This window comes from Dipodomys merriami, unplaced genomic scaffold (genome assembly GCF_024711535.1).
Source record: "Dipodomys merriami isolate MVZ:Mamm:240054 unplaced genomic scaffold, mDipMer1.0.p SCAF_6, whole genome shotgun sequence".
Lineage (NCBI taxonomy): Eukaryota > Metazoa > Chordata > Mammalia > Rodentia > Heteromyidae > Dipodomys > Dipodomys merriami.
In genome coordinates this window covers 11,751,051-11,763,280 of record NW_027206179.1, presented here as the reverse complement: position 1 = coordinate 11,763,280, position 12,230 = coordinate 11,751,051, and the positions used below count along the sequence as shown (strand labels likewise).

Genomic DNA, 12,230 nt, shown 5'->3' with positions numbered 1-12,230 from the left:
GGGCGCTACACAGTTTGTAAGGCGCACCCAGATGTGCATCTAGAAACCAAGGCTCTAGTAGAGATGGGGAGTTTTGAACTCTTGTGAGGCAAGATTGAGACAAGGGGACATTTCTGCCTGAGTGGCTGTGGGCAGAATGCACCGGAAGCAGCCAGGTCTGAGAAGCCAGGGCCTCAGGACTGGCGAGCCTGCCTGCAGCCGCTCATCCACTTAGCCATGATGGCAAACTGCAAGAACAGGAGAGAAGAGCAAGGTGAAATGATTACATAAACCCTAGAACAAGAGAGAGTGGCTTGTAGCCTCGCTCTTGGGGAACAGGCAGTTGCCAGCAGATCATCTCTGGGGGAAGGCTTTGGTTCTAAGCAAATGGTTTAGGATGGGGGCAAAAGTGTCCCCCAGGTTGAGAAAACCAGGAATTGCACTAGTAAGAATAGGAAACAATGAAGAACTAGCAAAAACATCCAACTACACACAGTGTTTGCACTATTCAAGTTTCCAAACTCACTAGTCATGCCGGTTAACAGTGGTATGCAGTAGCTCTGTTGATGCAAAGAGGCGTTTTGAATAAAAAGTGACATGTTGATCTTCCCTCGGCCAACCTCACCTAGAGGAACAAATGCCCTCTCAAACCTTCAGGAAACAGAAGCAACTTTGCCTTATAATCCAGGAACAAGACAGATAAGTCTCAAATAAAAACAATGCTAAAACCAACACACCTGAAAATTGTCACACATCTTCCTGACAAACCAGTGCTGTCCTTCGGGAGCACTGTGAGAAGACAGACTGCCCAACACCACAGGTATTAGCAGAGCACACTGCTTTAGCAGAACCCACTCCATTATAACGCAAGTTGCCAGGTACCTGAACCCCACCTGTACCCTACAGAGGCCTGCTCATCTTAGACCCCTGGGGGAGGAGGACAGGCCAGGGGGCAAGACTGGAATCAGGGACTCCCTGACACACACTCTCACTGTTCTAGAACTGGGAGGTACGAGACCCATGGGAACAGGGTAGATGAGGATGGAGCTGGGTTAGGGGCCTTTTCCACCTTGAGGTCATTCCCCAGGATTTGCCTCTATTTTGCCTAAACAGCTAAGGAGAAAAGTGATAAAACACAAGGTTAACTGCAAGAGCTGAGAGCTACAGTTACCTGGAAGCACCAGCCCTGGTGCTGACCATCTCCCAAGGCCCAGGGCAGCAATGAATATAGAGATGGCAGATGGGGAAGTTGAGGAAGAAATGATGGGTGGATGGATGGATGGATAGATGGATGGATGGATGGATGGATGGATGGATGGATGGGTGGGTGGGTGGGTGGGTGGATGGATGGATTGATGGGTAGATGGATGGGTGGGTGGGTGGGTGGATAGATGGATGGATGGGTAGATGGATGGGTGGGATAGATGGGTGGGATGGATGGGTAGATGGATGGGTAGATGGATGGATGGGTGGGTAGATGAATGGCTGGGTGGATGGGTAGATGATGAGGGAATGAATGGATGGGTGGATGGATGGGTGATGACAGGATGGAAAGATGGATAGATGGATGGGTGGGTGGGTCATGGATGATGAAGGGATGGAAGGATGGATGAATAGACGGGATAGATGGGTGGGTGGATGGATGGTGAGAGAATTGGCAATGGCAGGGTCCTGAGCTGACAGGGACAATGGGGATAGGGAGGCAGGAGCCAAAAGTAGAAAATACCCAGCAATAGACCCCATTCTAAAATCCCAGATGGCCTGTATCCTGAGCTCATGACAAGACAATGGCCCTACATCCTATGGAGCCCACTCTCTCCAATCAAGGCTAAGCACAGGCATTTGGAAAAGTAAACAAAAAACCCTTCAAGACAAACCATCAACAATAAAGATCAAATCTGGGTAGTCACGGACAGGGTTCAGGCCTCACAAGAAGTGCCCTGGCTTGTGCCTCTGAGTAACCTCACTGGACAGTAACAACCATGGGCTCCACAGCTTCTTCACAGCCAGTTCTAATGGTCCAGCTCATTCCCTGAGGTGCACCTCCTCAGCTATTGCTGCTTACTATCACCCTACACTTCAGGTTCTTTCCCTGCACTCTGGGCAGCACCATCATCTCAGATGTTGTGCCCAGGAACAGAGGAATGAACATCTGGATCCCTACCCTGATAACAGTTCCCAGGAGTGAGTCACACCACCTCTGCTCTCCATTGCCTCTTATACAAGAGAGTGGGAATCCTACCTCTCAACACCTCTGCTCCTGCTTCTTGCTCAGTTTCAGATCTCTGACTGAATTCCAGCCAAGGAGGGAAGAGCATGGAACCTAACTAAGCAGAGCTGGTGGGGTGGGTGAGGATAACCTCCTCATTCTGCTGGAATGCAGGTACGCAGACTGGCACTTCTGCATCCTGTACCACGTGAGGAGGCTGGGGATGCTCCCACGCCCAGCTCAGGTAGACAGAGTATGTTACTGGCCTCCGATGAGCAGCCACCTGCCGGCTGTTTACCTTCTTCATAAAAAAGAGACAAACTTCAAAATCACTTAAACTACCAGTTTGCTGTTTAGGCTCCTGAAATACCACACTAGCTGAATTTGACAAAACAGTAGAACCGTAATCACCTTCAGACTGAAATTACAGACCTAACAAGAAAAGAAATTCCAAGACTCAGCAAGAATGTTTGAGGAGATACCAACCACAAAGCCATTGATAAATAAGGCTTTAGGTTCATTAATAGTAAAAGAAAAGAGCTCAGTCAGAGGCTGATATTTGAGAATCTTGGTTGAAGACAGCAGGGGCGGAAAAATTCCTGAGACCTTTATCTCCCAAAAGCTGGAAGTGGAGCTGTGCGTGGCTCAAATGGTGGAGCACCAGCCTTGAGCTTGAGCCTTGGAAAGCCCGAATTATCTCAGTGAGTATGGGACAGTGGACTTGGGGCCAGGTGTCATCTGTGCCTCCCTGAGAAAAGACCTGAACAGAGCCCTGAAAACATAAAAGCACAGAAGGTCCTGACCTAAATGTGTGTACCAGCTCCCTGAGAGGTGAAACAGCAATATGCATGCATGTGTCTGGTTTACAAAAGAGGCTGATCTGCCTCTGACGGGCAGGATGCTCCCTCCACCCTGTGCCTCTGACCAGCAGGACACACCCTCCCACCCTGTGCCTCTGGTGAACCCCTCCCTTCTCACTAGGAGAGTAACAACAAAAAGGAAAAGGAGATAAGAGAAGCCTGGGTGAAAGGAGGGGCAATGTGATTAGAGTGGCCAGGCTAGCTGCCCAGGACACATCCGGAATGTGGGTGGAGGGAGGACCTCCTTCCTCCCCACGGAAGGTGTGTGAGAACCAGCAGGCCGCTGGCCCAGGCCTGGGAGGTTAGACGCTTTCTCCCAATAGGAAGAACCCCTAACTTGGAACCCAGGCTGACAGGAAGGACCTGGGATTAGCCAGCACAGTGAGCAAAAACTGCCCCCTGTATGGCTTGAGGGGCCCCGGAGTCCAGAGGCTAGCTGGACCTGAGCTGCCCGGGCTGCCTAGCTGGAGGGCAGGGCCACAGTCCCCACCCCAGCCCAGTCTGGGAGAGAGGAGAGGGGAGGCCATCTTTTTTGCTAGGAATGCAGGTGGTGAGCAGTGTGTGCAGAACTTCCATGCTCAGGTCTCTAAGGGTGTAGAGGAGGAGGGGCTGGGACAGCCCAGAGTGGCAGGCCCTAGGACTGTGGAGCCCCACCCTGGATTCCCAGAGCCCTGTCCCACAGGCCACCTGGCTTCCAGGAACTAAAAGAAAGCAAGCCAGAGGCCAAATCCAGAAATCCAGGCCAGAGCGCTTCAGGAGGCTGGTGGCAGGCTTGGAGGTCAGGGCCAGTAAGTCCCAGGCCGCAGGGAAGAGGCCCAGGAATGTGTCCAACTGCAAACCGATCCAAGGGTTATTACTTGGTTCTGGGCACTGCAGCGAGGGAGGGGATTGGTAGACAACTCAGATGTGAATGAACGTAGGACCAGACTGTGACAAGACAGAAAGGGATCGGCTACTTCAGCATGGTAGCCATCGCAGGTGGGAAATGCAGAGCACTGTGTCAAAGAGGACCTTCATTTTACATCTTTGCAAATAAACTTAAAACAAGAAATAAACTAAAACCAGAGGAGCCTGCTTCGGGGAAGAGCAGCCCTGTGTCAGGGCAGCCAGGAAAGGCCGGCTCCAGCCTGTAGTTCTGGCAGGCAGGTTGTAGCGGGCAGGGCTCCCTGGGCTGGGCCATGGCCATGTTCCTCTCAACGCTTGTCGCCACAGGCCCGGACCCACACTCTGTCCAGCAGAATGCTCCTGGCAAGGAGGGTGCCAGAGGGTGCCCAGATGACGGGTACATGACGGGTGCAGGGGCATGTGGGCTCACATGACAAGGTACAGGGGTGTAAGGGCCCAGATGTAGGGTATGGGGGTGGGGGACTCCTTTATGGCGTTGAGACCTGCCAGGGACAAGATTCGCTGAGCAGTCAGGATTCAGCACCAAAGAAACAAGAAAAGCAACAAGCCTTGATCTCTACCAGGAGCACAGCCTGCTCACTGCTGAGCAGGACAGCACAGTCAGCCATCCCAGGAGAGCAAAGAAAGATGGGGAGGGGTTCTAGCTGTGGCACCATGCAGATGCAACAAAGTACCCACCAGGCACCCAACAGGCCTAAGGCTTGCTTCAGGAAAGCAGGCCCAGAGCGGGGGCTGTCCACAGCCAGGATCCTACACAACACACAGAGCCACTGTCCAGTCACAGCCAGGCCCCTACAACAACACACAGAGAGAGACTGTACAGTCATGACCAGGATCCCTACACAGCACACAGAGAGGGACTGTCCAGTCATAGCCAGGATCCCTACACAACACACACAGAGCGACCGTCCAGTCACGGCCAGGATCCTACACAACACACAGACTGTCAGGTCATGGCCAGGATCCCTACACAACACACAGGGAACAAGCATGGGGAGGGGCTGTCCACAGGCCAGGGTCTACAGGGAGCAAAGAAAAATTCCAGCCGCATCACAACCTCAGTGTGAACCTCGTGTGAACTGCGCTGGAAAGGCCACCGTGTGACCGGGAGCTCACCATGAGCATTCGCCGCTGGCAGAGCTGCGGCTCCCCACCGCCCTAAAGCTGGCTTCGCCTGAGCCTGAGCGTGGGGCTGCCTGGAAGCCCCCTGGGCCCTCCTCCTGTTCCTCCCTCCCAGCCCGCCTTCCCTCCCCGTTCCCCTTCCCCCCACCTCCCGCACCCACGCCCGCAGGGCTCTGCTCTGCAGTTGGCGGCAGGCCCGGTGTCCTACTCCCCAAGGACATTATTAATAGATGTCCATCCCCGGGCCTCCTGCAGAGGCCAGCCCGCCCCCCACCCTCTCTCCTTCCTCGTCCTTCCCCCTTCCCTCCCCTCCCCCGCACAGCCCCACCTCGGTATCTGAGAGCCTGCGGCTCCCGCAGCCCTGGGGTTGAAGACCCCACCGTGGGTTCGCGCGGTCTGCTAACCACGGCCTTTCCTTAGCACTTGGAAGGGCTCCGTTCGTCCTGCGGGGCCGCCGCGGGACCCACGCTGCGGGGCCAGGGCCGAGCTGGGGTCGGGGAGGGCCGGGGCGGGAGCGGGACTGCGGCCTGGGGTCTGGGGTCAGGACCGGGCGCTCACCGTCTCCAAGTTGTTCTCGAACACCTCCCGCGCCTCCTCCCGGCTGCACAGCTCCTCCACGCACTCGCGCTCTAGGTGGCCCTGCTTGGCCTCCTCGAAGACTTGGTAGGCGCGGCGCGGCCGGGCCCGCAGGAACTGGGCGGCCTCGCGCGCGCGCAGCAGTGCGGCTGCGGGAGAGGGCACGTCAGCCGGCGAGGCCAGCGCACCGGACCGGGACCCGGGCCCGCGCACGGGGTCCGCGCACGGGGCCGGGGCCGGGGCCGGGGCCGGGGCCGGGGACCGCGCACGGGGCCAGGCCGGGGCATGCTGGCCCGCGCATGGGGCTGGGGCATACGGGGACCGCGCACGGGGCAGGGCCGGGGCATGCGGGCCCGCGCATGGGGCCGGGGTGCGCGGGGCTCAGGATTGCGCGCTGGGAGTGCGGAGGTCAAGGACTGACTGCGGGCCCGGGCCGTGCGGGAACCTTGACCGTGCGGAGCTCTGGACTGCGGGCCGGGCCGTGCGGGGCTGGGACGTGCCCGGTCGGGACGTGCGGGGGACCTTGGACGTGCAGGAAGGGGGGAGGGAGGGAGTAGTGAGGTTGGCATCTAAGGCTGGGCCGGGAGTGCGTTGGTCAAGGACTGCGGGCCGGGTGGAGCGGGAGCGGGATGAGGTCAGGATCTGGGGCCGGGCCGTGTGGGACTCCGGACTGACTGCGGGCTGGGCCGTGCGGGTGTGTGTGTGTGGGGGGGGGGGTGAGGTCGGGATCTGGAGCCGGGCCCCGCGGCACTCACCGTGCGCGGACGCCGAGGCCAGCAGCAGCAGCAGCAGCAGCAGCAGCGGCGGCAGCGCGGCGGCCCGGGCGGCGGCCCCGGCCGGGGGAGGCATGGCGGGCCGGGTGGAGGGGCCGGCGGGCGGCCGGGCGCGGGTCAGAGCCGCGGGCGCCGCGGGGCGGGGACTCCGCTCCCCGCGTGCAGCCGGCACTGAAGGTCACATCCCGGCGGCGGCGGTGCGGCTCCCCGGGCGCTCGCGGCCGGTCTGGGCGGCGGCGGCGGCGGCGGCGGCGGCGACGGGAGGCGGCCGGGGGCGGGGCCGGCGCGGGGCTGCGGCCTCGGAGCGCACGGCAGGCGGGCGGAGCGCCCCGGGCCGAGGCTGCGGAGGGCGCGGGGAGCGGGGCCGGGGCACGGCCGGGACAGGCGCGGCGGCGGCGGTGGCAGCGGGGCCCGGGTGCCCGGCGCGCGCGACGGGACCTTTCCGCGGATGCCGGCGCCCCGCGCCCTCTCCCCGCAGCGGATGGCGGAGCACAGAGCACACAGTGCTTTCTGTCTCTTTAATCAGAACGTTGAGCCAAGCCGCCTGCCCCACGCGGTGGGATTCCGGAGGCCATAGGCTCGCGGGGCCGAGCTCACAACCTGAATGTTCCTGAAGATCCCGAATAACAATCTGAAGAGCCCAGCCCAGGTCTGACCCCCGCGGTGGGCACCAGGCCACGCCCCCGGGGTCCCGCGTCCAGGTCTCCCGCGGATCTCTCGCTGTCTCAGAGACCCGAGTGGGCTCGTGATTTCCTCCTGCGGCCTATTAGGCCGTGCGGGTGCCTGCCCGCGGCCGGGCCTCGACCTCCGCGTGTGCACAAGGCCTCCGCACGTGCACATCCCTAGAAAGGACCCTTGGGTCTTGGGCAAGCTGAGCTCTCGGCCCTGCCTCCGTCACCCAGGGCCTGCGACCTCGGCCTCGCCTCTCTGCTTGGCCTGCTTGGGTGCTCCTGGCTGAGCCCGCTGGGCCCTGACCTGCTCCTGGCTGGGGAGCCCGCTGGGCCTTGACCTGCCGGGTCCCTCGCCTCCCTTGTAGCCTAGATCTCGCCTGTGCGAGCACTGAGAACTGCTTCTGTGAGGAGTCCTCATGGGTTGGGCTCCTGAGTTAACAGACAGGAGGAGCGCTTGCGCCCAGCCTTGGCTCCTGAGTCCTGATTAACAGAAAGGATGAGAGTGCAGGGCCTGCCTTGGCTCCTGGGTTAACAGAGAGGATGAGAGCGCAGGGCCGGCCTTGGCTTCTGGCCCCTCTGTGAGCCGTTCGCTCCTGAGGTTTCCTTGCAGGGTCTTAGAATCCAGGAGGAACAGGATAAAGACCCCTGCCAGGCAGCAAGGACCCACTTCTTCCACCTTATTTAACCCCTAGTTCCTCCTCCTTCCTAGGGGAAGGAACAGAGATTGGGGAGATAGGTTGAAATGCTTGCCTTGCCTCTTCCTGCCCATGCCCCCCAAACCTCCCTTCTGCTCTGGTCTCTGGCTGGACCTGGCTCATGAAACCAGGAGGTGAAGCCTGGGGCCGAACAGGCCTCCTTTCCCACATGCCTAACAAGTCCTGTCTACTGAATCTGTAATAATGCCTTTCACCAGGTAGACATTTGATTTAAGGAATGCATTCACTTTCTCACTTTGATTTAGAAAACTGAGCAATATAGGATGCAAATACGGAGCATAGGGGAGGGTTTGTAACACAAGATAACTTCAGAATTTTCAATCTAGTTGCCAGTAAAAGCTGTACTCAAGACAGAAATGAAGAGTGGATTAGGAACAATGTGGATGCTATTGCCTGGATAATTACATGCCCCAAGAGAGCTGAGAATAGACAGACCAGCCCACCAGGCAGGAGTCAGACCAGGTAGAAATGGGGTGAATAGTAGAAATGGGGTACAGTGGGGGTGCAGTGGGGTGCTGGGAGTGGTGGAGTGGGGTGCAGTGGGTGTTGAGGTCGATGGTAGAGTGGAATCACATGAGGTGTCTCAAAGGATAGAATTCTTAATTCTGAAGTACAATTTATTATTTTATCATAACGGATTTTGGTGTCATAAAGTGATTAACATTTTCTTCTATAAGTTCTATAAATTTAAGTTTCTCAGATAGGAGCATAATCTATTTTCAGTTAGCAATAATTTGCTCACCATTTGGTGATCAGTAATGTTGATCCTTTACTTGCCATTTTGAATAAATGGGGTTGAGGTATATGTGGTGTTTATGTCTATATGTGCTACTGAAAAGCAATATTTTACCACTATTTACTGAAAAAGACTACCTTCTCCAGTGTCTTACTGTTTAATCATTGTCAATAACCAGCTGACCTCATATGTGTGGTTCTGTTATACACTATTCTGTTTGATTCATCTCTCCTTAAAGTTAATACCAGTCTGTCTTTATGGTAATAGATTTCAGTAAGAATTGAAGTTAGGTGACATAAATATCCAAACATCATTATTTTTCTCAAAGTTGTTTTATTATTTTACTTACATATGAATTTCAAAATCAGCTAATTTCCTTCAAAGACCTGCTGTGATTTTTAACTTCGACTGTATTGAATCTATAGATTAATTTTCACAAAATAAACATTTTGATAATAGGGCATCTTCTCATCTGTGAATATAACATGTATCTTTCACTGACATAGCCTTTTTGTTTTGTTTGTGTTTGTGTTTTTGTTTTCTGTTGGCCATGGGTCTTGAACTCTGGGTCTAGGCACTATTCTTGAGCTCTTTTGCTCAAGGCTAACTCTACTTTCACTTTGAGGTACAATGCCACATCCAGTTTTCTGGTGGTTAATTTTCTTTCCAGCCTAGCTTTGAACCATGATTCTCAGATCTCAGCTTCCTGAGCAGCTAGGATGACAGGCATGAGCCACCGTACCCAACTGACATAGACTTCTTAAATCCTTCCAGCATGGTTTGTATTCAATATGTAGGCCTAGCACGTTTGTTGTAAGATTTGTTGATAAATGTTTCACTTTTTGCCCTGTTGTAAATGGTATTCTTTTAATTTCAATATCTAATTAAATTTCTTAGTTGTGTATATTTATCATGTATCATCCAACTTTGCTGAACTCAATTTGTTTTGATGCTTTTGTTTTTTGGTATTCAGTAGTATGTTTTACATAAGCAATTCTAGTATCTAAAATTTCCTCTTTTGAAGTAATACTCTTTTTATTTTTTGTTTTGTTTTGTTGTGATGCTAGCATTTGCATCCTGCTGGGGATATCCCTGTCTTAATTCTGAATTGTTGATCAGCATTGTCTCTTATCCTTGATGGAATCCAGCCCTTCATCATTCATGTGGTATTAGTTGGATATTTCAACCTGCTTCTCAGGTTGGAAAGTGTCCTTTTCTTTCTATTGTTTTGAGAGTTTTTTTCCATAAAGTAGGAATGGACACTGGAATTTGTCAGATGCTTCTTCTGCATAATGATCAGAGTTTTTTTTTCTTTTTTATCTATTAATATATAAATTCCATAATTGATTTTTCAGATGTTAAACCATACTGGCATCCCTGGGATAGTCTGATTAATAATCATGGCAGAATTTTGTTAAGAATACTTTCTATAAGTGGGGTGCCGGTGGCTCGTGCCTGTAGCTACTCAGGAGGCTGAGATCTAAAGATCAAGGTTCAAAGCCAGCTGAGGCAGGAAAATCTATGAGATTCTTATCTCTGATTAACCAAAAATTAATCCAAAAAGTGGAGGTGTGGTTCAAGTGGTAGAGCTCTAGTCTTGAGCAAAAGAGATCAGAGACAGCACACAGGCCCTGAATTCAAGCCCCCAAACCCGCAAAAACCAACCAACAAACCAAAAAGAATCCTTATGATAGCTACTTTGACCTCAGATGTAATTCTGATATTAATTTGAGTGGATTATTTGCTAGTGTTATGTGGCTCTAGGAGGAGAGCTCTACTTTGCTGAAAGCTAAGACATGCACTCCTTATACTTCTATGTAGCTTGCACAAACTCAGAGATAGGAATAATGTCAAAGAGGTCTAAATGTAAAGTCTATAAAACTTTCTCATGACTAAGCAATCAGTTCAGGACATGTGGCTCACTACTAATGATGAGGCAGGAGCTTCAGAAAGTATTATTTGTTCTTTCAGAGTGATGATTTTTATCCTGAGGATCTGGAATCTTCACTGTCAGATGATCAGCATTTTGAGACAGTGTCTAGATTTCCGACTTCTTTGGCAGTTAAATGTGTTCTTGGATAAGCTCTTGGTCAGTCTCATAGTCAGATTGAGGTGGTCCTGCAGTCTGTAGCCACTTGCATTAGAAGTTTGCTTCGTCCTCAGAAGTTCCTGTTTCTGACCACTAAGCTAAGCAAAATGTGTCATTTAGAGGAATTTTTAAAAAAGAAAACAAGGAAACAGGATTTAATGCAAAGTAAAGTTTCTGCATAGTAAAAAAGCCAACTCACTGTTTTATTGAATTAAACATTGGAGGCCAGGCTTATCTTTTTTTTTTTTTTTAAATAACTGCCAAAAAGGAGTTAACATTTTATAAAGGAAACCCAAGGCCGAGTGTGATGACTGAGATCTGTGAGACTTTAAGTGAAAAGTCACTACAATTTTTTATCTTCAAAAGCTGTTTTCTTTGGGACTATTTTCTTATTTGTCAAGACTTTGAGACTCAAGATTGAATATAGCTGGGCGCCTGTGACTCCTCTCCTCTGAGCCATTCATGTAGGAGAGAGCAAGCATACATTTTGCAGTCCCTCAGTGAGGCTTTTGCCAGCAACAGATACCCTTTACAGGCTGCCCCCTGTTCTCATGGCCTTACAGTCTGTAGTGCTTCCGTGCCACCGTCAACTCCTCTGGGGTTTGTGGTGAGGGAAACCAAGACATAGTGGCAGTACCGTCTTTTGCCCAAAGCCTAGGAGCCCTGTGGGGAGGCTGCTGTGTCCAGTGGGCGCCTCCCCTGGCCCTAGAACTTGGCTGTACAGGGAGCAGACAACACCTGTGGTCCAAGGTCTCTAGATGTTGGGGACCATGATGACAAATGTCACAAAAGTGTCTTACACCAGCACAGGAACACAGGCCTGTCACCAGCCAGCAGCAGTCCAGGAATACATGTGGCAGGAAACAAGACTCCATCTCAAAAATAACCAGCACAAAAAGATCTGGAGAGCTAGGCACTGCTGGCTCACGCCTGTCACCCTAGCTACTCAGGAGGCTGAGATCTGAGGACATGGTTCAAAGCCAGCCTGGCAAGAAAGTCCATGAGACTCTTATCTCCAATAAACCACTAGAAAACAAGAAGTGGCTCAAGTGGTAGAGCACTCACCTTGAGCTGAAGAGCTGAGGGACAGTGCCCAGGCCCAGAGTTCAAGTCCCACTACTGACCAAAAAAATCTGGAGATGTGGTTCAGTGGCATAACACCTGTCTAGCAGTATAAAGTCTGGAGTTCAAATCCCAGGACTAAAAAAAGAAAAAGTCTTAAATGGCATACATTTCTTTGATTTAAAAGTCACTGTCCTTGGGCTGGGAAGGTGGCTCAGTGGTAGAGCGCTTGCCTCGCATGCATGAGGCCCTGGGTTCGATTCCTCAGCACCACATAAGCAAAAAAAAAAAAAGCCAGAATGGCGCTGTGGCTCAAGTGGTAGAGTGCTAACATCGAGCTTCAGAGCTGAGGGACAGCGCCCAGGCCCAGAGTTCAGGCCCCACGACTGGACCCCCCCCCCCCCCCGCCAAAAAAAAAATCACTGTCCTTGGGCTGGGAAGATGGCTCAGTGGTAGAGCGCTTGCCTTGCATGCCTCTGAGGCCCTGGGTTCAATTCCTCAGCACCACATAAGCAAAAAGGAAAAAGCCGG

The 12,230-nt window shown here is 52.9% G+C and overlaps 1 protein-coding gene across 1 annotated transcript in view; it reads right to left on the bottom strand.

Annotated features, from left to right (window-relative positions):
* The window catches only part of LOC138813948 (growth arrest-specific protein 6-like), a 28,365-nt gene extending 21,715 nt beyond the window's left edge, over positions 1-6,650 (bottom strand). The window contains exons 1-2 of the mRNA XM_070002556.1: positions 6,408-6,650; positions 5,635-5,801 (exon numbers count right to left, since the gene is read on the bottom strand). Of these exons, the coding sequence (XP_069858657.1) occupies positions 5,635-5,801; positions 6,408-6,501 (261 nt within the window). The 5' untranslated portion in view covers positions 6,502-6,650. The remainder of the gene's footprint in view (positions 1-5,634; positions 5,802-6,407) is intronic.
* Positions 6,651-12,230: the final 5,580 nt, after the last annotated feature.